The sequence below is a fragment of the Haemaphysalis longicornis genome, unplaced genomic scaffold (assembly GCF_048455015.1).
Source record: "Haemaphysalis longicornis isolate Haplotype H1 unplaced genomic scaffold, Haemaphysalis longicornis Haplotype H1 scaffold_7, whole genome shotgun sequence".
NCBI lineage: Eukaryota > Metazoa > Arthropoda > Arachnida > Ixodida > Ixodidae > Haemaphysalis > Haemaphysalis longicornis.
The window spans coordinates 166,592,761-166,618,912 of record NW_027526422.1 but is presented as its reverse complement, the minus strand read 5'-3'; the positions used below and the strand labels follow the sequence as shown (position 1 = coordinate 166,618,912).

Sequence of the window (26,152 nt, the reverse complement as noted above, 5' to 3'; positions counted from 1 at the left end):
GACAACGTTTCCGTTCAAACAGGCATACCGGCCAGAAATTCACGACCAAGGTCCACCCGTGCGGCCCCCGAAGCAGGTGTCGGTGTTCGTGTTCGTGTAGCAGTGGTGGAATGCGCGCAGTGTTTCTGCGGGAAGCCTCTCTTCCCGGACATTCAAGAATTTTCACCAGCGCCATCGTCGCATCCTCGGGTGCGAGCAGAGAGCGTTGCGCTACCCGTAGTTCCGGAAATTTCCTGAGGGCTGCATCCCCCCCTCTCCCATCCCTTCATTCATTTCGCTCATGCTATTTATTCTAAAAATGGGTATATTAAAACGAAAAAAAAAAACGTTAGAGAAGAACAGTGTCGATTTGTTTAAAAAACGGTTCGTGGGAGTCCTGTGTGCACTCTATTTTTATGTAGACATTACAGCGAAGGAGGCATGTGATGTATAGCAGCCCCCGAAAAATAGTTCTGGCTACAGCACTGCTGCCTATCTATAATAAAGACTGCCGATAATTATTTTTTGCGTCTCGAGCTACGCCCCAACCATACGCGGCTATGATGTATGGTCTCAACACAACAATCAACCATTTTCGCAATTTCACTGGAGAAAAAACAAACAAAACAGTCCGAATATTTTGTAACGTGCTGCATGATACCAAAACATTACTTATTTTTTATAAATTGCTTAATTCAACCTTTGGTATTTATTTTTAGTTTTTTTTTGCTATTTCTGCTTTCTATTTCCCATTTTCTTTTCTGACGGAAACGACCTGCCCTTCCCGAAATGGGATCGTACGTATGCCCAACACCCTCTAAAAGGTATTGACTGGTACAACTACTCCGTTCCTCATCTCAAATCCCACCCTTTCCGCTGAACAGTGGGAAGGCACACCCGCCAGCTGTAGGACAAGAAGACGCTGGCGTCTCGAGTACGCATTTGCCCATCGTGACTAGCGACGGCGCCATGTGATGGTAGCCGTCCATCGGTGTATTTGTGGCGACCAAGAAAAAGGATCTGCCTGTGCTTGTGCTCTTCAGAGTTTAGCAAAGCAGCTTTCGGCTTGGCTGTGTTTCTGCGCAAGCCTTATTTTGCTTTGTGCAGATGTTACATCTTTTGAGTCCTGACTCACCGACCATGAAATCGCCGTGTAGCGACGGCTGTGACGGCCCCGAAGAGCCAGACAAGAGATGGACGCCCCGGTCATGTTTGAGAACAACTGAAGACTAGCTTTTATTCCTCCGGGTACCGTCGACATAGCAGCTGTCCGCTGGTGGCGGATAATAAAAACACTCATACCGGGACACCACGATACTACACGAAGTTTATTGGCAAATCCCCCGCCGGATATGACCCTACGAAGTGAGGAAATCGGGCCACCGCGGTGTACTGGCGCGCATGAGAGGGGGCCCCGCCGGTGAAGTCGTGCGGGTGCAGCAGGGCGTCGGTAGATCTCGACCCTTCGCGCAGTACGCACCGTGGGTACCCATGGTCATCTGACCCACCTGGTAAGTGGGCATTGGCATTGCTGTGCCCTCAGTTCCTACCACTCTTAACCGGTGCATGTTTGTGAGATGTAGACAGCACAAGTTGTATGCAGGTGTGCTTACAAAAAATACAACGAACGTATTTTTACAGGGGTCCTATCGTGGTAAATCGCGAAACATTACTTTGTACATCATCTTTGTCACTGTTTACACTCATTTTAGTTGTGTTTAATTGTATTCAGGAAGTAATCAGATGAGAACCGATGAGGTGTAACACTTGCAGCTCACTTTTTCCGCTTTCAGTTAGGTTGTAATGGGTCCAGGTCACGAGATTGTGTAGCCGTAGTAGTTGTTTTGCGCTGATTTCTGACATACGCACGATATGGAGAAATTAACGCCTCAAGTCTGCAAAATACCATTCGGTGCGTGTTCTCACCGACTATACGATCACACGCGAAAATAATTTAAAAAGTAATTTAATTTAAAAACTGAACATCGGGAACGTTGTTCTCAAGGGCCCACGCAGAAATAACCTTGAAAGCGCGCTAATTTGTGCATACGGGTGTGTGTCGTTTTGCTTGTAACCGAACATACGTCCCCATCACTTACTGCCAGGGGGAGAGCTTCTGCAGAGGTTCTTCAGAGGTTCTAACATGCCCCTGCCAATAGTATACCTCGTCACAATAACATGTGGAGGGAAACAGACTGTTGCGTCTGCTGTGCGGGTATTCCTATCACTGAGAGTAACTGCATTATACTTTTTTTATCGAAATCGCGAAACTAGTGCGCGAACATCCAGCGTTAGACTTGCGAGATTAGTGTTACCGACGGCGCCCACGGACGGGGCCTTCGAGACCAGCGCTTGTCAACATGCCAGGTGTCTTCACCCTGTACCTCTTTCGGGCTTTTCTCACACAATTCACCTCGCCGGTACGTCCTAGAGTATTTCAACAAGCAGCAATACCCCGCGTGCGGGGCATGAGCCCTGCCCCGTTTACTCACGCGTTACCACACGAATTGGCCCCTAACTAGTTGCTTCGAAGTGGCTTTGTGCGTGCAATGTGGGTGGAGTCAAGGTGCTAATAAAAATGAATTACTAAACTGTGATCTTGCGCACTAGGTCCAACCAGTCAACGCCATATAGTACCAGAAGTAAGCATCTAGGCCACCACAAGTCTCACTCAGCTGTTCCCTAAATCGTATCCAAAGAAGACCCCTTCGCGGGCAGTCCCTAATCGTACGACGAAGCGCCGCCTCACAATTCGAGTCAGTTGCATACATCTGCAGTATCCTACCGGTCCCTGGAGCCCCTCGTGTGTTTGATACAATACGGAAACGGGGGTCATCTGAGCTAAACAAAGGGAGCCGAGTGCTACAAGACACCGCCACTACAAGGTTCCGCCCCTGTAAGCCAAGCCATCATCCACTCAGAGTCGGTGGACGCTCAGGCCTGTCACTTATCGCTCCCCGCGCCTCCTACCTTTCTCCACATCATGACGCAAGTCGGCAGCGGCAGGACTTCCGCTGATCCTTGGGAAAGCGCCGACGGTAAAGACTTATGGACTCTTGGGAAACAAGATGGCGCACCGTTTGGCAATGTCTTTGTTGAGTCTCCCCTCGGCCGTTCAGCCCTTTGTGTGCCCCCTAAATGCTCTCCAAGCTTAGCCTCCTCTCTTCAGGTACGTTCAAACTTGTGGTACGGCTTGTGGTAGGCTCAAACATCTAGCCTACCACCAGAATAGCGCACATAAGCAGGTAGGTGTCTCTATCATCTGGCTGCATCAGTACGAATTTCGCATCTCCAGCTGATCCCTACGAGCTCCGAAGTGCGGAACCTCTGCCTTATGAATGGCTGGGTTTGACCCCCGCATCGCCTGAACTGCCTGAACACGAAAACAAGACCACTGCGGCCATTACACAAATAAAGGTCTCTGTTATCATGCTAGCCAACATTCGTCACCTCGGCTCATCCTTTGTCACGTGCTTTGGAAACACTCTAGAACTAGACTTGGAGGCTGCAGTCGATCCCCATTTAGGGGCTGATGTTCTGGTATACGCTTTGAAAATCATTCTTTCAGTGGGAACATGGAGACGTGCCAAATTCCCGAATGGGCTACGCCACCAATGATAGCCGCTAGCAGCGGTCGGGTGGCGTGTGGTCCGCGCACTAGTTCCAGCCGAATGACTTCGCTCTTATTTACCCCGATCCGAAGTTGAAAGGGACCGTCAAGACAAAATACAACTGTGTTAAATTTGTAATAAGTAACCTTTGGTTGCTCACTCACGTTAAATTGTATTTATTTTATCACTAGAAACTTTCTTTGGACTGGAGTCCCTTCTTGAAACCCCTTGCTACTCGCCGTACTCGTCATTCCCATTCTCTCTCCTTAACCCCAATGTTCGCTTCAACCAATCTGTTTCAATTGTTATCCCGCACAATTAATGATTGAAACAATACACCACAAAATTTTCTTAACTCGTTTGGTTTATTACAACCAAATGTTTAGCTGTTCCCGGTGAACAGTGTTCTATACTTACTTTCGCTGTTTCTGCTTTTGCTGTTTGTATTATTGTGTCATTGATATTGTAACCACCTTATGCCCCTCCTGCTTTGGTCGTACATGGCCTGCAGTATGTTCTTAAAAATATAAATAACTAAACCTCATCCCGGCCACGAAAGACGTTCCTTAACCGAGAAAACGCAAAAAAATGAAAAACGTTCAAGTTTCGCCATACGGTGACGTAATAAGGTTGCAAGTGACGTAGTATGAGCAGGATAAAAGCATAGTTATCAGCGTTTTAACCGCGCGTTCGCATTCAAGTGATATCATCAACGAAACTAGAGCCCCCCTCACCCCCCCCCCAAACTACAACCTCCCGTCATGTTTCTTGGCCGTGGCTTTGGTCAGCGGCTGACAATCGCACCAACAATATTCCGTCACGTTATAAAGAAATCGCCACAAAAATTGGCAGAGGAGTAGCCACTGCATCATCTGTTTTCTTCAACATCTAGTTTATTTGTTACAAGTTTGTTATAAAATCAGCATCATTATTTCGCGACAAAGCAGTCGTTTTAATGAGTCCCACGTGTTTCTCTTCATGGCCCCTCAAAAAGGCCTGACCCTGTTGAGAACAGCCCTTGAGGACATATCTGCGGATCCCCCTGAGAGAAAGGGTGAAGCTGTACGTGTGACGCAGTGTAAAGGTTTCGCAAGATGCGGCTTGGCTCGGCACAACCAGGACTGACGGTGCGCTTGTGCCGGTTTCTTCAGCGCGCGCCCGGTGCGGGAGCGGGGTCCACGCAGCTGGGGTGACGCACACCGATGGCGGCGCTGCTGAACGCCAGCGGCAACGCCAGCGACGGCGCCACCCTGGTGGCCGTGGATCGCGAGACGCTGTCGCGGCTCTTCAAGGTGTTCCTCTCGGTACACCTCCACTCGGGAGACATCGAGCCGCCGGCTAAGCAGTGGCTCCCACTTCACCACAACACTACGGTCGGGTGAGTTGAACACGCTCGCGAACAGGTGCTTGCTTGATGCTGGACCGCCAGTTAGCTGTTCTATGGAATTGAGACCACGAGACCGAGGTTCTATGCAATAGAACCGCATGTTTTTAAACGGCTCCATAAAGGTATAGCTAGACTTCTACCCTTCCAAATCTAGGAGCTTGGAAGGGAACTCTGAGAGAACGCGTGCACATATACCTGCAAGCAAACAAAAAATGTGTAGCCTCTATTCTGTTGTGGTGGTTCGTGCATGTTGTACAGGGTAGAGTGTGCCAACCGCGCATTGAGGTGAGCTAGAAAGTGCTAAATGATTCACGCGTAGCGACGGTATGCTGGCAGACAAAGAGAGGGGCTCGGATAATCGCCGAAAATTAAAATGTCCTAAATTTTGTGGTAAAACAAGTACTGTAGCGATTAGTACAATAGCCGTAGCAGTGAACAAAAAAAAACTTAGTTGTGGTAAATGTGGGTCCACTTTCAGCTACGAGTTTGCTCTTGATAAAAACTTCCTGGAATCGTAAAAATTGCAACACCCTGGAGCTTAGCATCGCACAATCGCGCAATCAGTGAACTACGGTAAAATAAACTTTAAAGTATATACAAATTCGGGTAGCGCAATGCCGGGGGCCAATTTCTTTTCGTGGAAGAGAGAGGGGAGGGGTTTTGTTTCAAAATTCTGCAGCGAAATGTTGGTTCCCTTGGTAATAAAATTAATGGAAGATCTGTTGGCAGATCCATTGGCTGGTCTCTCAGAACGCCTGAGCATCTCATCCCTTTTCACGCGAACTTGAGGCTTGGCCCGACGCATATGCCATGTTCCGGCTTTAAAAGGACCCTGCAACACTGTTGTCGACGTTTCTCTAAATCTTAAAGGACACAGAACTCGTGATAGGGTGCCCGTTGCACCTGCGGCCGCCGCCTAGTTGTTCGCGTTCTGTTCGTTCGTTCTTTCGTTCGTTCTGCTTCTTTGATTTGCTTCTTCACCGTTACAGCCACAGAGATGGAGTAAAGATGGCTGCGGCAGCGAAGAAGCAAACTGGCTGCGGTTGTAGACTTAAAACATCTTGATTGCCGTGAAGGTTACGTGCAGCTTCTCTACATTCAAGTCTTACGCGTTAATGTGACCTTCCTTATTTTCTTTTAAGCGGAGGTACTTTGCGACCCCCTATTCTAAGCACTGGGTGTGTTTGTTGACTTAAACCGTCTGACAGCCTTCAAGCAGGTGGCGTGATTCCTCTCCCTACATTACAGCAGAGTGAGTAAGCCGTTCGACTCTCGTGTCTAATTCATGGTTGCAACTGAGTGGGTAAGACGACTAACTCTAACTCCCTCGACCTACCAGACACCGGTTCAAATCCTGCAGGTGCCGGCGATTTCTTTCCTTTACCCTTTTATATTTAGTTTCGTGAAACGCCGGAAACGACATATTGGTAAACAGTTTCGCAGTTTCGAGACTGCTCTATACCCATAAGATAACTTAGAAAATTGCTCAAAAAATTTTCCTCTCTTTCCTTGTCTTGATGTTCTTCGGCAACTGTAATTACGTTATTACAGCGGTGGAGCGGCTATTGGCCGGCTTTCTTCTCTTAGTTGCAGTAATGAACGCATTCTATAGCCACTTAAAAGGATAGCCACAAAAGCAAAGCCGAAACTGAAGGCGATCTGCTGCGACGAGCAAATCACGCAGTGCTGCTTCGTGCGATAACTATAGCTTTCGCAGTGCTTCCAGACGGTAAGGAAATTGTGAAAGCATTTATCGGAAGTGTTAGAGAGTCCCTTTAAAATCCCCAATTACGGCGTGTCGCGCACACCTCGCACAACGTGCCAACCGTGCTTCGTGTTCCAATCGTCTCAGTGCACACGTCTTCTCGCTTTACAAGCGGCATTGGCTGCTTGTCGCTCTTTTTGTTGTTAGCAAGCATCCGCGTTTCGTTGCCGTTATTCCCATTCAATCCGCTTAAAGGTAACGTGCAACACTTCCGACAAACGCATTCGCCGTTTCCTTCCCGTCTGGAAGTATTGTCAGATCTATAGTTATCAACACAGAGCGGCTCACTGCGTGATGTGCTCGTCGCAGCAGAACTATCCGCCTTCCGTTTCTGCTTTGCTTTGTGGCTTTTTACTGCGAAGCAATATACGTCTCACCTTCCCCCCCCCCCCCCCCCCCCCAATCCGGTGAAGCCGATTTACTAGGCGCCGCTCCGAGGCTCCTCCTCGCCACCGCCGACCCCTCTTTCACAACGTTTATCACAGCAGTTATTCCCCTCGCCACCACTGATGCCTCTTTACCAAGTTGCGCAGTCGGCTGACAGCGGCTGTAGCGCCGTTATCAGATGACTGCTGAGAATCAACAGCAGCGCAAATGCGTGTAAAAATGCCCCAAACCCCCCCGCTACCGCCGCCGCCAAGAATAGATTGTTTTAGCGGGCCGTTTTGGATGGTCTGCTACGCTCCCGGCGGCCCGCTCAGCACAGCCGGAGCGTCGGCAGCAGAAAGTCTTTTAGCGAACTGATAACCGTATCTCCCTCCACGAGAAATCATTCGCGTCACTGGTCGCGTCCTCTGCGTTTGTAAACCAAACTTCACCTCAAAGTAAAGATGAGAAAAGTAAAATACCGTGCTTTGTGTCTTATTTTACTTTTTCAATATAATGTGATTGCTAACATGTTATAAGGGTCCTAAATATCTTTAAAAAAGCCGTTCAACGTTGGAATAACCAAGACAAGGCTGTCTTTCTCGTTGCTGCATCGAAGTAGGCTCGTGCTTCGTTCGACGTTTTTCGCTTCCGTTATAAAGCTCGTTGAGGTGTGTGGCACCTTTGCTTATTCGGAAGCGCTTTCGCGGTTTTGTCGCTCGTGTTTTAACTGAATAAGCGGTGTTCGCCGTAGCGCGCTCGCCTCGCGGGGGACAGCCATGTGGGAATTCCGCGCGGTAGCGTAAGTTGCCGCGACGGTCCGCTAAGAGGCCGCGGCTAGCGGAGCGGGGCGCGGCACGCATGCGCCGTGGCACTCCCGCTTGTTGTCGGAGCGGAGTGGACCGCCATTCCCACCTTAAACCTCTCCCGTTAGGTCCCTGCCGGTTGAAAGCAACTCGCCCCGTTGGAACGCCGCCGTGAGAACATAATTCTTCTTTAGCTTGAAAGCCATTCCGAGCGACATTGTCGCGTCGGCGGCCCTCGTCGACCAGCTGGTCACAGTTCTTTCGGAGGAAGAATAATTAATAGATCTTAGTCTGGCCGCATATAAGGTCTTTCTCTCTCCCTTTGCCGGTGTATTTCACGCCTAATTATGAGCACATCCCCGGTTGCCAGTTTAGGCATGCACGTGTTGGTGGTGGAAGGAGGGGGCTGCACGCACAACCGGGCTTAATGCCACTACCAATGACCTACACGTTGGGGGGGGGGGGTGGGAAACTTAAAGGTGGGAGTCCCTCGGCTCAATGCGCCCTGTCAGCTGTCTTCCGCAATCGAGCGGTTTGAGTTTGGGTTGGTGTGTTGCACAGACAATAAGATGCCTGCGACTCGGCAGGGAAAGGGACACCCACATGTGTGTGTGTCCGCTTGAATAAAGATCGACGACTTCGAAGTGTTAACTTGCTATTGGACAGACGCATGTCGTTCGCTCAGAGGAAGAGGACTAGAAGCTGAAGAAGCGTCAGCCCGACCACAAGCTTGAATGGGCGCAAAAACAACGAAAAGCCGCCGCCGTCGCTGCTGCCTCAAGTTCCAGCTGGTGGAGTAGCGGCGAATCCCTCTAGGTTGAACAGCACTGACCCGCTTCGAACGCTTACGATAGCCACCAATATCACTTGTTCAGTTTAAGGGGCATTCCAGAGCGACATGCTTGACAGTGTCTTTCACTTCTAAGCATCCGCTGATGACCGGTTGCCGGTTTATGCGTGCACGGGTTGGGAGTGGAGGAGAGGGGAAGGCAGGCACGCGCAGCCACAGGTTTTGTGCCCTTACTATAGGTTTTGTGCATTTGACATGTCCATTGTGTTGGCGTGAGGTTTTAACGTGGTCGTCAAACAATCCAATGTGTCTGGTCTGGTGTCCTCAATGGTAGAGTGGATTGGGTCGGCGTGTTACAAAAACACAAAGACGCCTACTACGCGGGAGGGAAAGAAACAGCTCGGCATTTGTCCGCTAGGATAAATCCCGGGTAATTGGCTAGAAAGTATGCTCAGTCGCAAATTACAAACAAACGTGTTTTGTTTAGTGCACTCCATGGAGGGCTTGCAGCATCGCAAGTCATCCGTTTTCACAGAGCGGAAGGGCTCTACTTTTTCTAAAGTGGCTATCCAATGCGTTTATTTCTCCAACAAAAAAGGAATCGGCCAATCGCCGCCAAATTGCTGTACTGACGTCATTAGGCGCTCAAAGAACGCCATGACTCGGGAAAGAGAAAAAATTATTTTGAGCATGTTTCCAAGCTGTCTGATGGGCATAGAGCAGTAATTTTTGGCTGAGGTATTTTGTGACCCTCTATTCTAACTTACTGGATATGTTCGTTAACTACGTTCTGAAAAAATTAGGTTTTAGAAAAAAAACTTGAAAAAAGTGCTGCAGGGTCCCTTTAAGAGCACACTCGCCTTCGCACTCGTTTTGCACTTTATTTTACAAAGGGAACAATCGTTGGTCGTACGTGTCGGGGAGCCGGATGATGTGCTCTTCTGGCAGCGAACGCGGCGACACCGTAGCCAATGAGCCGCGTGCTCGGGCTCAATTTTTCTCCCCCCCCCCCCCTTCCAAACGCGCTCCGTCCGTCATTCTCTGCTCTTCTGTCGCTTTGTCCACGGATCGAAGGGGGAAGTGTTTGCAGGCGTGTACCTATATATACAACACACGCTATAATAAAATCGCCAAGCGGAAAGCCCGCACAACGTGTACGTCACGCGCGTAATGCATTTCGGGAGCGCCGAGTTGAGCTGTTGTTTAAGCCCCGATGATCTCCCCCGCTAGTTTCGACGGGACGCCCAGCAGCCCCACCGCCGAGGTGAACGGTACGTCGTGGACCACGGGCGTGCCGGAGTTCGGGGCGCCGGTGCCGCCGGAGCCGGCGGCCCCTCTCGAGGACGTGACGCTGCTGCTGTCGGTGATCCTGACCACGGCGTGCGTCTTTCTCTGCTTCCTCGTGCTGCTGGCCGTCAAGTGCTGCGCCGACGTCTGCTGCATCGACCTGCTCTACTGCATCGCGCACTGCGGACGACGACCGGGGGCGCCCCGGTAAGGTTAACAGGACTGTTTGAGCTATAGGCTGAGCACAGACCGCTGAAGTCTTTCGACACAGCTGAAGCAGCGACAGCCGTCAGCGGTGAATTATATGCGTATCGATCATTCGAGTGCCATGCTCACATATTACGTACCCCCGTGGGCTACATCTGAAAAATTAGTAGTGTCTGGACGGTTCCTTCATAGTGTTATTGCGGGATAGAATGGCAGGTGATTTTGCCTGTTGAAGACAAATCGGAGTAGCTGATTGATTGATTGATTGATTGATTGATTGATTGATTGATTGATTGATTGATTGATTGATTGATTGATTGATTTATTGATTGATTGATTGATTGATTGACCCAGCTGAAACCACGGGGATTACACTTAAATTTGTAGGTACATTCGTTTCCTGGCGTGGAGGCTCCCTATATGGCGCGATTATTTTTCCATATTTGACTTCTAATGACACGTCAAAGGCTTCAAACACGTTTTCAATATCGCGTGATATCTGCAAGGCCCGTATGTTAACGCTTTGATTTGTACATCAGATCATTACTCATACAAATTTTTAAAGCCTACAATGTCGGGGCATTCAGACATTTTACTGCTAACAAGGTTGAATTGACAACATATAAACTAAATGAATCCTTATAGATACCACACTATACATTAGGCACGTAAATTTATAGAACTGGTTTTTGAGTCTCAAGATTGCGCTTCACATAAACATGTAAGAAAATGGGGGCTTCCCATTAGGCCACGAACAAATCCTACTCTCATTTTCAAAGTTGCTGCAGCCTGTCCCGTCCGTGGTGTGACTTTTTAGCTGGCTAATTCACCCGTTCAGACTAATCCAGATAGTATATATCTAAATATCTGCCGTGTAGTTTTCTCTGCGACATAGACTCCCTAAGACGAAGTTTCCTACGGCCGATAAGCAGCTCTACCTCATAGGCCCTACAAGAAATCGCATTGTTTTTTTTTTGTGCAATTATTTTATGTACAAGCATCTTTAAAAAGAATTCAACCTTTTTAGAGGTTTAGCGTTCAACGAGATTGCATCTCATGTTTCACAAAGCGCACAATAACTCTCGGGCCTCTTTCTTACGCCGGTAAGCTTTGCTTCGGCTCTTCCGTTTTAAAATTGCTTTTACATCTCAGAAACAGATATCACAAACTTCGCTCATTTTGCCTATAACGAGTTTAATTTAAGAACATGGCGCAAGCATATTTTATCCAATCTATTAAATATCTCTTGTGCCGCTAACGTGACAGTTTCGGCGTCGAAAAATTACTCCTTAAAATATCTCAAAAACAAATTTTAAGCAAATTTTTAGAAGTATTTTGGTCAAACAAACTTGCATGAGACGGGATTACAAGAAACGTTGTTCTGGTACCAATTTCTGAATTTTTAATGCATTTCATACCGTCAATAAAACAGTTTTTAAACAATGTTGTATTGTTACAGTGGACTGATTGAAGGCAGCTAATGCATGTGTTATTCAGGCTTTTTTTTTTCGGAAGCATGGGCGCAGCCGGATAATTTCCAAGTGGTGATTAACCGTAAAACCAACCAATCGCGTGTTTTTTTTTTTTTTTTAGAATACCCATGACGCGAATGCTACATCGTGCACCCAAGTGGATATTTTACCCAAATCCCACAGTAACTCAACAGCTGTTACAGTTATTTTAAGATGAACGGAATCGTCGTGAGGATCCCTCCATTTTTCATGTGGCTGAGTCACTTCGCACCCGAACTGTCACAAAATCAATTTCAACTTTGCGCAGGCCCTTTGCAGTGTCGGAAGACCGCGTCGTGGTCCGCCTCTCGCCGAAGCGCAGTTCGCTGGAGCGCCTTCTGCAGCCCAGCGAGGGCGCCACCAAAGCCAAGCAGCAGGAGAAGGCCTTCATGCACAGCGTCTGAGCGAAGAAGGGCGATGTCGGCCGTCGGGGCCCCGCACAACCAACACCCTCTAGACACGACTCGTCCGGCCCGCACCAACGAGCTTGAAAGAGGGGGCGCAGAGGATACTGGCGGCTGCTCGACGTCGCCCTATATTCGGCTTGATTCGAAGAGAAATTCGCAAAAACTTAACCCCCGTGTTTTCGTCGAGTATCAATGGTGGTACACAGAGTGATAGCGAACAATGGCCGCAAGAAACTTTTGCAACAAACTTGTTCACGCACATTCTGACATTGGCCAGTTTTTTAGCGTCAGAAATTGTTTAGCTCCATGCTTGAAGACGAAATGATGATGATGATTTGATTGTAGTGTTTAACGCGCCGACGCAACGCAGGGAATGAGGCGCGCCGTAGTGGAGGGCTCCGGATTAATTTTGACCACCTGGGGATCTTTAACGTGCGCCGAAATTTCGTACACACGGGCATTTTTTGCTTTTCGCCTCCATCAGAAAAGCGACCACCGCGACCACGAATCGAGCCCGCGACCTCGTGCTCAGCAGCGCAACGCCTTAGCCACTGAGCCACCGCGGCGGGTTGAAGATGAAATGGCTTCGACAATAGTCCTCACAGAAAACGACGAAGTAGCTGGGTAACGCTGCAACCTAATTCGCTGACGCTGCAACAGTGTCTTTACAGCGCGAGAAAGCCATCTTGCTGTGTTTGCGTAAGTAGTGCATAACCCCCCCCCCCCACACACACACACACACACACACACTCTCCTAATAAGAGAAAAAATCTTGCAGCAACTAACGTCTAGTTCAGTCTCGGCTCCACTACCCCAATTTCCCAATTGAAGAGAGAATGAAGGTCCCGTATTATGTAGCTAACTAGCAGAGCGGTGTCCTCATTTCAGAACACCATTGGTGGTGCCAGCTGCGACGGCCTTTTTCCCCATCCGAAAATGGTTGTCCGCACCGGAACTGGACATCACGCTCCCCCATTAGCTCATAAATGTGCATAAATAACTCGAAACAAAACGAAGCACACTACCTTATAAAGCCCCAATAAAAGTAAAAGTGATAATACATGCATCATTCATATAAAAAATGGCGCAGCTTGTACTAGTGGTGCAAGGCCGGAAAAACAGCGGAGCTGGGGGCCAACCTAGCCTGTTCCGGTTTTGCTAAGTTTTGTTAGGTTTGGCGATGTTATTGCTAGGCTAGGCCATGTTCTGAAGGGAGGGGGGGGGGGGGGGCAAGTTTAGCCAAGTTTGGTGAAGTTTAGCCAAGTTTAGCCAGTTGGGGGGGAGGCCAAGTTTAGCCAGTCGGTGCCCCACACTGACAGCGGATCTCAGCAAGAGGGGGGGGGGGGGGGGGGGGAGCTAGGTCGTCGTGCTAAACTGAGGAAGTTCGTTTTGAAGCAGCGGATCCCGGTACGTCTTGAAAATGATCATTTTTTCGGAGTCGGACTCGGAGGGAGATGACTCGCGTACAACTTGCATCGCAATCTTCCGCTTCTCGTAGTCGTTAACGGATCCCAACGTAGGCAAGTTGGTGTCAAGCCACAGCCTATCGCAGACGCGACAGCCGTGGCCAAACTCGATGCTCAGGAATTCACGGTGGAACCGGCCGTTCGCGCCCCCCGTGTATATGCGGGCTTGGTGATGCGCTAAGGCACCGCTTCAATTTTTTTTGTAACCCTTTCTCACGTGCGAAGTCATGCGAAGCTTGCTCCAGCAGTACGCTGTTATGCTTAATACCCATTTTCCCGTGTGCTAAAAACACTACTTGCTTGTTAAAAACAGTACTCGGTGGTTTGTTTACGTACAATATCGTCAGTAGAGTGTTGAAATAAAAGACAAAATCGCTACTTATACTTAAAACTGCGCATACGGACGGGACAAGGAAGAGAAGAGACAGGACGGGCGCAGACTCGCAACTAGTATATTGGAAAATGGAGCATGCTAATATACCCACACCAGTACATGCGCACGCATGTCACCATCTTTATCACAAGAAATAACGATTTAAAAATTCATACTCATTTTCATACAAAGATATGGATGGTTCACTCACACACTGTTCACCATGCTTTCCAATGACGACGGGCTAAATTAATTCTCTTGCCACCTGTTCTCGGCATTTGCTCAGCAGGTGGAGGAACCGTTGGCTGGTGGAGGTATAAAACTTTGCTTTAAAAAATTTCTCCATATTCTTGGATCCCCTCTTGTGGCAGCCGTGATGCGCCTGTGGTGCCAGCGCTTACATCTTTCAAGTGCGTTGTCGCAACTTCTGCAATCTCATTCGGCACGTGGCTGGACCAAGAGGGGTTAACATTTGCTCATGGCCCCTGAAAGTATTCCAGCACGTCTTCGGGCCTGAGAGTAAAATAAATGAAATGAAATGAAATTAATTGGCTGAGCTAATTGGGTTGCATCTTGAGCAACACTAAGAAGCACCTGCGTTGTCCTTCTTTCTGTGCCTTGTCGTTTTAGCACCGTTCGAAATGCAGTGCATTTTGTTCGGTGTCATAAGGAAGGTGTATCCTCATGCCCTGACGGTTTTTCTTGGCAAAGGCCAGGGCCTTTGGCCTGAGCGGCTTTGGTTGCGGAACTTCTGAGCGGCAGTCCGCTGCACAAAGGAATTGGCTCACTCAAAATGGCACAGGCCTCCTCAAGCCTCTAATTAGCATAGTACAGAGCTAACGGGCCTGTGCAGTAGTAGACAAAACAAATTTTTCTGTGAACGTACGGATCAAGCTGATGAGCTTTGAGGTGTTAGTAGTGTAGTTGTAACTTCGTGAGACTCTGGTTGTGCTTCAGTGTGGCCCCGTGTCATTTTTCCTACATCAGAGTCGGGCGCGCATGTCACGGATACAAAAGGTCCATTGTTGTAAGTTACAGGGCGCTGAAGGAATGTGTCACCGAGCCTAAAGACAGTGCAGAAATGTTTACAGGGAATTTTATTACACTGAAGTCCATGCAGGTGCATTCTTGCGGCAACATCTCCACTGTGTGTCAGCCAGATGGTTGTAAGCACTCTTGGTACTGTTTGCTGTACCTGCGGCATCCACATCACCCTCCTCGTACTCCAGTGAAGTGCTAATTCCCTGCATCATCAGCTGGCCTATCATACAAGTTGACTGGGATAGTGCCACTATATATCCTCTAAGGTGTGGTGATCGCATCGCACACCTTTTGTAATCTTGTGGCCTGTCTAGTAGGAAATTTCTTTACACGAGTTGGCGATTTCTGTTTCCCCTCGTTGGTGTTCTGACATTTATTCTTCAAAACTATTTTGGGCCTTTCTACCATTATTTGTGGCAATGGCTACACTGAAGTGAAGCCTGAATGCTCTTACCTACATCTAGGAAACCCGAAACAGCGCTTTAAATACTTGAGCGCACGATAATTAATTACATTTAACGGCCTGAAAAATCGTCCGTTTTGGTTTCCCGCGCCCCCAGCGGGGAGGGCGCGTGTGACAGAACCACGGAATGACCTCACCGTTTTGTGTGGACGTCAAACACTGCAAAGGCCGGAGCAGGTGTTGTTCCGCCCGCTCCGTCGCCGGAGCTGTGCGGATGAGCTGCCTGAATGCGTTAGGCCTAGCATTGCGACGGAAATTTGATGACCGCCTTCAATAAAAGACCTGATAGGGGCTTCTGTTCCGATTCGGGGCCCTATTATTGGCTCCCTTCCCGCGTGTGGAACTGTTTTTGGCACGAGTGCCTTTCGTGGCGCAGCGGTTATGCCTATAGCTCTGGCTACATGTATCACTTCGTGAACGCGTCAGCGCCCAATAGGCCTCCTGCGCTGGAGTTTTGGGGACATGCAGCGCCCCTAGCGGCCGACGCCTCTGGGTAGTACAAAAGCAGACGACCCTCGCCGCCCTCCGTGTGTTTTCAATTACAAGCCAGAGTGAAAGTTGGTTGTGGCGCTTTGTGGCGTGTTTAAATGACTGCATACTGTATGAAATAGCCCTTAAAGTAGCTGCAGAGACTAAACAAAATAATATCCGCTAAAAGAAGCCGATTTGTCGGCTTTCTTTTGAGCGAGCTGTCGCGGTTGTCGCGGTGTGGGACAGTATCGCCAGGTCAGGTGGTTTAACTGTTTTACGACCGTTACAGTTTTTTATTCTTGCGTGCGATCGACATAGGAAAGCTCACGAGTAGCATAAACCCGGAACGCTGCTCATCCTTCATCCTGAGGTAACTGCAAAATGTTGCTTCATCGGGAGCATGCAAGCGAACGCAAGAATTGCGCAGCCGACTCAGCTGACACTGCTGGCCTGGCACCGCCTTTGAAACGAGTGGAAATTTTGTTTCGTATTTTCGCAAACTAAATGATTCTTGCGTAACGTTTTACGCCGCACGATTTACGAACGGCAGGGTACATGTATAGCGCCAATTAAATAATCAATAAATTAGGCGCTAGTAAAGCACGCAAAACACGCACCAAATCACACGCCCGCTGCCTGCAGAGATGTGTACTTTTATAACATCACATAACAGAGCATAACATAACACAGCCGCATACACGGCGCGGGGCCCCGAATATTTATATACTATCATCACTGACTGTGTTGGTTTTCTAGTGCAGGGGTCGTCGAATCTGAACGCCGACACGCCAGTTTTTTCTTCAAATGGAGTTAGACAGCGAGACAAGAACAGAGAATTGGCGTCCTCCAGTTGAATTGCCCCCCCCCCCCCCATTTTCACACTTCGCCAGATTATTGTCAAATATTATTAGAAATTCGCAGAATTTTTTCTCTTTGCATTGAAAGGCCCCCTCCTCCCCTCCCCCCCCCCTCCCTTCCCATTTGCCGTCCAGCCCTCCGCCGTGTCGGCTGCATGGAACTCGGCCGTTGCTGACCCTCATTCTAGGCTTTTAAGTGCGCACTGGGAATGTATGCTGCAAGAGCGTAATTAAGTAAAGTGAGAGCAAACAAGGAAAGCGAGCGGCCTCTTAGTTCGCCCGACAACTTAGTTTTACGGCCACTAATTTCGGAATCGCATAACAGATTTCACGCTTCGGACGGTCGCGGCATTTTGTCACTGAGACACGCAACAAAACGGCAAGCTAACGCTGCACCATGTATTCGTAACGGCGACGCAAACGAGCACTGTTTAATGAAAGCGCACGCATAGTGTGCAGGTACGCAAAAGAGCGGCGCACCGCAGCAGGCGAGCCTGCGGTCCGCCGGACTGGCTGGCTTTTTAAAGCGCGATCATCGCCGATTGCGTCACTCTTCTTTTTTGGTCGGCTGTTTTTGAGAAGTCTTTGTCACCTAGAGTATTAGTTTAAACTAGAAATTTCACATAAAATTTCACTTCGTACGACCATCGATCGGTGAACCTGTGAGTAGCAGACGCCGTCACGGGCCCGGCACTTTCGTCGGCGCTGTAAACGTGTTTAGCGCTGCAAAGCTTGTTCCCCTAATGCCAAATTGATCGCTGAAATAGATCGGACGCGTCGGGGATGAGCTGGTGACCACGTCGCAAAATAATCGGGAGCGTCGAGCTCATTTTGCTTCTGTCAACACGGGATCCTATGGGACCCCCGCAGCTTTGTACTACCCGGAAGTACTGCCCCGGAAGCCGCTTGCGCAGCGCCCCCTGGGCAGCGCAGGAGGCCTATTGACGCTCGCTGGGCCGCGGACGTGAAGTTTCGTCACGAGTTTCTGACGAGCGTTGGAGGCAGATGGCTACGTCGCCACATTTCCCCCCTCCCGGAGTGAGGTCACCCTGATGTCCATTTGCTGCGCACCGCTGCGCGTGCTGTTCAATCGGAACGATAAATCTTATTAAATTGAAGTATGTCCACGCGTCGCAGGCCTCTCACATTTCAGTCAGGGTATTCGTTCAGTAAAGGAAGCGAACTGTGTAATAATATTAACACCAAAATATGGTGTCAGTACCGCTTTAATTAATGGTCTCTTCGATTTGGCTGCACTAGCTGCACCAGTTCAAGGGGTGCAGCACCGTCGTCCTCGTTTTGCCGGTGCCGCGCGCGCCCTCTGCACTTCCTTCCTCGTTTTGCCAAGGTGCAAGTACAGTGCAGGCCCACCTCGGCACTAGTTCTCGGTCGCCGTGCACTCGCCGAAAAGGAGGTGCCGGAATAGTGCAGCATGGCGTACGGGCCGCCCAACGCGTAGCAGACGACGCTGCGCGTCGTTTGACGGCGTGGAGAAGGACGTGTACCTCCTTCACAGCCCGGACGGGTCACCCATGCAGGGCGACAGCGGCTGCTACCTGTACGAGGCGTCCGGTAAGCGTTGTTGCATGCCAGCGATGCACACGTGTAGCGTTCAAGAGCGGTTTTATTTTTGGTCGTAGCCATGTAGGCCTCGTCGCGTTGCTTTGGGTCGCAGTTTGTGATTTCTCAAAGGCTGTGCCGACTTTATACATGCTGGTGTGTACTTTTGCAGGCGGGCAGCACGTAACGTTGCGGTTCACGGCAGCCGGCGATGAGAATTTGCCCCCTCCGGCGCTACTGCCGACTTCCGCCTGCAGTGACGGCGATGATGGTGCAGCCGCACTGGCTGAAAATGAGGGGGAACTGTGGAGCGCCCAGTACACCGCGCTCAAGGACTTGGTGGGAAAGACCAGAACACTCTGGTATGTTATCCTTTGTGTGCAGAATTACATTCAGGATGCCATAATTTCTCCCCGCGCTAATCTCTGAACGCAGTAGCTGCTAATGAACTGTACAGGGGCGCTGGCATTGTCGCTCGAATTTCTAGTTCCAAGCAATTTAAAATTATTCACAGAATGCTAACGTTCACACATCTTTTCCTCCTTCCTGCTTCAAATATGTGACAGCTGAAATACAAATATCCTGATAGAACGGCACTTAATAGCAGCGCACGTTTACTAAGTTATAGATAAAACGTTGTGCACCCCTAATGCGACTCGTGTCAGTCAAGTGTTACTTTACTTTACCCATCCATTACTTCAGCTGTGCTTTTCTTTTGTGTTTAGGACAAAAAAACAGCTCTGGATTAAAATAACCGACCTCATTAACAAAGAGTTCCTATGCAATATATGACGGCCACCCAAGTGGAAAATAAATGGAAAAGTTTGTACCGATCATATAAGGCAAAAAAAAATAACACTTCAACACTTCCACTGGCCGTGCCCCCACAAGTTGCGCACACGAGGAGTAAGTTGGAATTATTTATTGAACTATTCAACAGTTCTGGCATCCCTCATACCCCGAGTCACCTCGAGACACCATGAACCTGTTTAACCATTGAAATGTTCTTACATTTGCCGCAGTTCTAGAGAAGGAACATAGCATAAACCCAAGGATCCTTTTGGAGCCTGGGAAGGCAATCCTACCAGGAGGGAACCCACCCAGGGTAAGTGAAAATTGCATTGTGTAAGCAAAGTGCTGTCTGTTGGCGTGACGTTTATCCACAACTTCACCAGGGCCAGCACTGCAGCCGAAGGACCTTGAGGGTGGAGGAGATGGACCTCCTGAGGACTTGTCAGTGCACAACAAGGGGGGCCCTGTACCGAAGAGAGTGCGACATAGCAGGTCGCAGCTTGGTCCCCTCTTGGAGACGCTCCAAAAGATGGGGGAGGCCAAAGCGAAGCAAGAGGAGGCCAGGGAAAAGGCCATAAAGCCCGCCAGCAGTGGCAAGAGGCGAAGGCAAAGCGCCACGAGGAGTGAATGCAGAGATTCGACCGCCTCATAGATCTGCTTGCGACAAAGGACAAGTGAAACAAACAATAAAGACGGCGTGTCAGGACTGCACACTTTTTAATTTCATGCAAATGTTTCTTCTAGCAGTGCCAACTCTGTTTTCATGCGAATGTTCTCTATGCACATGGTTTGCACATGATGTGAACACCACCCTTTTTCAGATAGTTCCCAGCCTTTCACAGTGGATGCAGTTCAACAACATAGCAGTTTCCGTGATGTCGGATATGTGGTAACACAAGGCACTTTCATGTCGACTTTGCGTTGGCAGGGCAAGGGTGTCCACAATTAGCACTGCTCTTTAGCAATGCAATCTCTCAAAGCCTGAGCGTAGCCACGTTGGTTGCAGTCGAAGTCGAACGGTGCAATGACGTCAGCTCCTGCAGGAAGTCTGTCGTCGTTGCAGAAGTTGTGCAGAACGCACGCAGCCATTACAATGCAACAGGACTGCTCAACAGTTCTGGCGTCTACAAAGTACAGCCTCCTAAAACGCTGTTTCAGGAGGCTGAAGGCGTTCTCAATGGCCACTCTGCTGGCTATGTCGCCTATTAAAGTTACTTTTCCACGTGGGAAATGTGCACCCGTTGTCCCTGAATGGGGTCATGAGCCACGGCATCAAGGGGTACGCGCTGTCCCCAAGAATGTAGCTTTCCCCGCACTTGACGGCTGCGCGTTCGAAGAAGGGGCTCTCTCAGGACGCGGGCGTCGTGCGCCGAGCCCGGGAACCCGATGAAAACGTTTCGGAACTTGTTTCTATCGTCGCAGATGCCTTGCAAGATGATAAAAGGCCACTTCTTGCGGTTGAAATACGACTTGGCCGATTCACTTGGCGTCGGTATTTCGATATGCGACCCGTCGATGCAGCCAATGGCATTTCGAAGGCCCTTTCCACCGCTCTTGGCTAGAAACCCGGCCTTGATGCGCGTCACTTCCTCCACGCTACTTGGCCAGCCGATGGCTTCAGCGCTAATTGAGTGGAGGAAGTGAATGAGGCATGCACCGACGACTCCGTCACGTTGAACTTGTCTCCGATCGCGTACATCGACACTTGCGAGCCGATGTATGTACACGGTGGCGGAAATGTACACGGTGGCGAACTCGTCGTCAGAGTCACTGCACGGATCACTATACTCCCTGCCGTCGCTGGCGGAGTCGCGCAGCTGCGCGGCAGCTTCGAAAAGTGCCATGTCTGACAGCCGATCCATGCTCGCGACGCACAAAGCTCACGTTCGCGTCTCCCGGCTGCTGCTGCAGGCCTACACTTGTGTCCTCGTTTTGGTTGTATCCGGTGCGCGCTAGTGTCGTGGCTGCACCTGCACTTCCTGAACCGGCGCTGCACGCGCGCGACACCGGCCGGCACCGCTGCGGCACTTTTCGGAACTAGTGCAGCCAGTGCAAGCCAAATCGAAGAGACCTTAAATTTACTTAGGTGCCCGACGAAATTTTGCGTTTACACTGAGAAGAGTATATAATTGCATATGCTGGATCACAGAAGTCCCAGCAGAGCTTCCGCTCTCAAAATCTCCGCATGATTTGACCTCAAATCATTGATTTCAGAAAGCGCTTCCGTCATTGGTCGGATCCCAAATGATGACCCCGGAGCAGCTCTTCTTTTTTTTTTTTTCAACGTTATCGGTTGAAAAAAATGACAAGACCTGTTCTTTTCATGCGTTTGGTTGTTTTTTTTTTTTTCAACTGCTGACATCTCTAGCCGAAACCTCCCCTATTCACGTGTTTTCCCGTTAGTAGAGTGGTGTGAAGCGTGTTACTCGTAGGCGGACTGTTCCAGCGATGGGATCTCGATCAAACCCAGTCGAGGGCACTGGAGTTTCGTATTTTAAGTGCGAAGCACTTCTCTACTCCTGCTTCCACCGCCGTCCTCCGTCCGCAGCCTAGCTCGGCGCGCCAGCCAGGCCACTACACTATATATATAAAAAAAACAGCATCCGGCGCCAGGTTTCGATCCGAGGACTTTGCGGCTGCAGCGCGACGCTCTACCGACTAAGCCACGGACGCGACATTTTTTTTTTTTTTGTAACAATAACTTTATTTACAAATATATACAGAGCCGTATGCAGTGATTACAGTGGTTTCCGAGCACATCAGAACATGGCTTCACTTAAACATAAAAATGAGGCGATCGGCTATCATGCGAGGAGAGGGTCAGAATGCTTTGCCAAGTAACTGTAAGCCAATCGGGGAGCATTGCCCGCGAAGTCACAGAGCGTTTGAGAAACTTAAGCAAGAGAGATTGCCAACAGGGCTACTGTGTCATTGCACAAAGTTTGAAGTGAACGGGATAGAGGGAAGGGAGAAAATAGAGCTCTTGGGTAAAGCCATTTCTTGGTATAACTGGGCACCAGCGTTACCAGGGGCTAGTCCTCAAATTGCGTCCCATCTCCTCTGCTGTTGTGACTTGAAATCCATGAGTGCTCGCGTTCCCCGATCCAGTGCGTCGCGTAGCTCGGAGTCTGCCTCATCCCCGTCGAGGGCGGCAATTACCCATTGTGCCTTTTGGACGAAGTGTCGCCACGCCGGTCGGGGGCGTTCAGTACATTCGACGGCGTCGACTCTCGCCCTCCATAGCGAGTGGAGCCCTATTACGTGGACACAGTCGCGAAGGAGCGGGCGTTCCGAGGCCGCGTCTAGGAACTTCAGATTTGTCCAAGTGATTCTCCAGCGCGTGTTGAAGGAGCACTGCAGCTCATCCCAGAAGTAGAACGCCGTGTTACAGTCCATGAATACGTGCTCGGCCGTTTCCCTCCCTCCGCACAGCAAACAGTTGGCCCCTCCCGGCAAAAAAAAAAAAACCCGCGTTCCTCCTGTCTTGCCTTGGTAGGCAGTATACACGTGTGAAAGCGGAAGAAAAAGTCCTTCGAGCCGGTCGGGATAGGGAGCTTCCGTACTCGCCGCAGGACGTCACTTTTCGGCCGACCAATTGAGGGGTGGCAGGCGGTACATGGGCGGTGGGAGGGTCTGCTCTACGAGGTCCCAATACAGCTTCCTTGGTTTCACTGAGCAGAGGTATTCCCACGAGAATCGCTCCTGTAAGAAGGCCACCGCCCCCGCCACTTCTCTGTAAAAACCTGTTGCACGGGCACCACTTAGGAGCTCCGCTGTTGTTGCGAGCCAAGGGGCGAGGTGCAAAGCGCCTACATTTTGCACTGCCGCCTGGAGGAAGCCATCTCGGTGATCTCGGAAGTACAAAAATCGTTGCACGGTTAGTTTAAGCTCTACATTAACGAGCCCAAGCCCCCCGCTTCAGCGCTCCAGAAAACGTTGGTGCGGCGCATGGGCTCATACGTGGATCGCCAGACAAAAACAGCGAACAACCGATGTAACTTGGCCACTGAGCCTGCGTCAATGGTCGAGACTCGGGCCGCGTACAAGATGGCTGGGTATACCACGGCGTTGCAGACATGTGCCCTAGAGAAGAGGGCAATATGTCGCGCTCTCCAGGGTTCCAAGTTCCTTCCAGCAGCTGCCAGTTTCGTCTGCCACCTCGCTGATATCAGTGTTAGTAACGCGCCTTATATCTTTAACGCATTCAAACTACGTCGTCAGCGGCGTGCGTTGGCGACTCAGCGGCGTTATAGCGGCTTGATAACTGCGTGGTCTACACGTGATACTACAAACCCGCTAGTTCTGCATTCTCTCACGTGACTGCGCCTCCTCTCCCTTCACTCCGGTCGGCGCTTCGCAGCTGCGGTGCGCTGCGGTGCGGTGCGCTCCTCCTCTTCCCTGGCCCCCCGCTCCCCGCCGCCGCGGTCCCTTCTTTCGAGGGAGAGGGGGCCACGTTCCCTGGTGAAACAAGAACCACGGCCGCTGGACCCTGCGTGCGCCGGTGGTCCCAGTTGACAGCCCCCGGCGGCGGCGGCGCGCGCTTTGCTTCGTCCATTCTCCCGCCACCAAGATTTCCGCAGAGGGACAAACGAGGCGTGTTAAGCCAAACGTGATCACGAGGGGGTGTTAATGTAACTAACGGGCAAAATGCCACCAAACTTCAACAAACTCCCCCTCATAGCATCACCCCGTGCTTCGCACTTCCTCATACTCCCCTTCGGGGAAATGCGGGGGAATTTTTTTTGCTCACGGTATTAAAAATTCTTATACGAATTCACATGCACTTCTTTAAGCAAAACCCAAAAGTAAAGGAAAATGCGGGAATTCATAGAACTTCTTTCCGCGAGCACCGTCCCAGTTTGTATCGTCGGTGGCTCTTGCCGAGAATGAAGTAGGCATGTGCCACGAGTCTTTAAAAAAATGGAATCATTAATTGATCAGGGGACTAAAAGGAATTCCCTGGTTCTCGTTTCCAACGCGTAAGCAAACGAAAGGGTGTGGTTTCAACAACAATTTACCTATGATGCGCCGAATCTGACGCAGAAACGTGTGCGTTTTATTTTATTTGACTTACCGTATCATAAGACGGGCCATTTCAGTAAGGTTGCGTGACTGTGACATTGTGCTTAAGTGACTATACTTGTGTTCCATCGGCCGTATTTTTTTACGTGACCCTACGTCGAACGTCACTTAAATTCCCATTTATGGTTCCACCAGCAGTGACTCTGATTTTTTTTAGCGTGAATACGACGCAACATCAGTTTCATTTTCAGGTTGCGCCGGACGTAACTCAAAACATTGGGTTATAGTTCCGTCGGACGCAACTTTAATTTTGATAATTTCGGGTTCCGTCGATACTCTGATTTACATTTTACGTTACGCCGGACGTAAATAACAACATTGGGTTAAAACGTACTCTGTTGGACGTAACTTTAATTTGCATTCTAGAATCTTGTCGATATTATAGACTGCAAAACAGAAAACACGTGCGCGCTCGCACGCGCGTGCTGAAAACGCAAGGTGTCCGCATGCGTCACGGCGGTTCGTCAACCTGTAAGCGGTGGTACACCTGGGAAACCGAGTTCCCTTTTTGAGGTCTTCAGCCTGGTTTAAAAATTATGTAGGAACACACTCGAATTGCGGCAGCGCACGAACAGAGTAACACAAATCTCCATTCAAAATACCGCCGAACCGATGCGGCCGCTTGCGCCGACGTGCCCCGCTGTAAGAGCGGGTCACAGCAGCGCCGCCGCTACTGGCTCACTCTACCGACTCTACCAACTCTACTGTGACAGTTCTCCCAAAGCGCGACCCGCGCCGCTCGTACTAGTTCAGTCGTTCAGCTCACTGTACCTGGAGTGTGAGGTGCGCTGACAGATGAGGACATCATTTCTCAGGTAACAGAAACAGGGCGAAGAACCTGCGCGGCCGTCCGCTCGTAAGTGATGACTACATGGAAACCCAATAAGAGCAAAAAGTGGTAGCTGTATTTTCTACGACAACAGGCGGGTTGCAATCACTAACTTTCAGTCCTCAAATGCTTGACATGACCTGCATTCTCGTATCAGTGTAGTGTTCATAGTTTAATTAGTCTTCGCTTTCATTTGTTAGAACTTCCCCGTTCAGGTCGAGTAAACGATCTTTCTGTGTGTCTCCCTACTGAGATGCAAATAATGCAGAAATAAAGTGCTCTCGTGATTCATTCTACTTTTAAATTGTAGTTATTTTACATTACCGAGGTTGTGGCGCCACCTTTCCGTAATATTGCAAAGCATACGGTACTCAATGCGGCGTCGATCACCTAGGCGGCGCAGGTTGTTCGCCACGGACAGGAACTCTAGCCACGGATAGCCACGGAGGAAAGTCTCCGCTGTAAGAACTACTGTAGTGGGAACTCTATCCACTATCGGACACCTCCTAACAGCTGAAATGATGTTGCCGTTTGAAATAATTATTCACACGGCATTAGCGCTATGTCCGGTTGTAATACACGCTCTCCAAACATCAAAGTATCGGCGTCGTACCTTCACATGCAGTTAACTTTTATTTGCCACCGATAAATAAATACATAAACTGCCGTCCAACCTCTATTTAAAATAATTTGCCACGTTCGGAGATACTGCAGAAAAAAGTATTTTGGGGTAAGAACTATGTGGGATTTAATACTTATAATATATACAAACTTTAGCAACCACTGCTCTGTTTGAAGAGGCCGCCACGAGTGCCGACCTTTTGCAAACGCAGTGTTTTGTCATCGCTCAGGTCTCTCCTCAAAGTCACGCAATAATCTTTCGCCTTTTACTAAAGATTACCGTGGGGAGGGACACTCCAATGAGCCTATAGGCCAATTTTTGGGAGGCCTTGCCCGTTTGGGCGAGGCCTAATCTTGAATTCCAAAATCAGACCCAACACTCCAGAGGAAGTGCGGCTCCCGTGCCCCGTCAGCTTCGAGCAACATAACGACAGGGTGTGCCGGCTGTGCGTGCTTGCTCTGTTTGCTTTCCAGCTCCGTA

The 26,152-nt window shown here is 49.7% G+C and overlaps 1 protein-coding gene, 1 long non-coding RNA gene and 1 other non-coding gene across 3 annotated transcripts; all 3 read left to right on the top strand.

The window, feature by feature from the left end:
• Positions 1-4,792: 4,792 nt before the first annotated feature.
• On the top strand, positions 4,793-12,113 carry LOC144144818 (uncharacterized). The gene is made up of 3 exons (XM_077676324.1): positions 4,793-4,968; positions 9,935-10,198; positions 11,978-12,113. Exons 1-3 carry the CDS (start codon positions 4,793-4,795, stop codon positions 12,111-12,113), a joined length of 576 nt encoding a protein of 191 aa, XP_077532450.1.
• A 7,085-nt stretch (positions 12,114-19,198) lies between these two features.
• LOC144147193 (uncharacterized) lies at positions 19,199-20,109 on the top strand. Its single transcript, XR_013317854.1, has 2 exons — positions 19,199-19,452; positions 19,523-20,109. It is a non-coding gene; the product is annotated as an uncharacterized LOC144147193 (long non-coding RNA).
• Positions 20,110-25,893: 5,784 nt separating this feature from the next.
• On the top strand, positions 25,894-26,018 carry LOC144147439 (U5 spliceosomal RNA). The gene has a single exon (XR_013317932.1). It is a non-coding gene; the product is annotated as a U5 spliceosomal RNA (small nuclear RNA).
• Positions 26,019-26,152: the final 134 nt, after the last annotated feature.

What these genes read in the sequence shown, in the direction of transcription:
- LOC144144818 (XM_077676324.1), top strand. Translation starts at nt 4,793, where the DNA reads ATGGCGGCGCTGCTGAACGCCAGCGGCAACGCCAGCGACGGCGCCACC. An exon ending in CACCACAACACTACGGTCGG is followed by an intron (nt 4,969 to 9,934) that starts GTGAGTTGAACA and finishes CTCCCCCGCTAG; the next exon opens with TTTCGACGGGACGCCCAGCA. An exon ending in CGACGACCGGGGGCGCCCCG is followed by an intron (nt 10,199 to 11,977) that starts GTAAGGTTAACA and finishes AACTTTGCGCAG; the next exon opens with GCCCTTTGCAGTGTCGGAAG.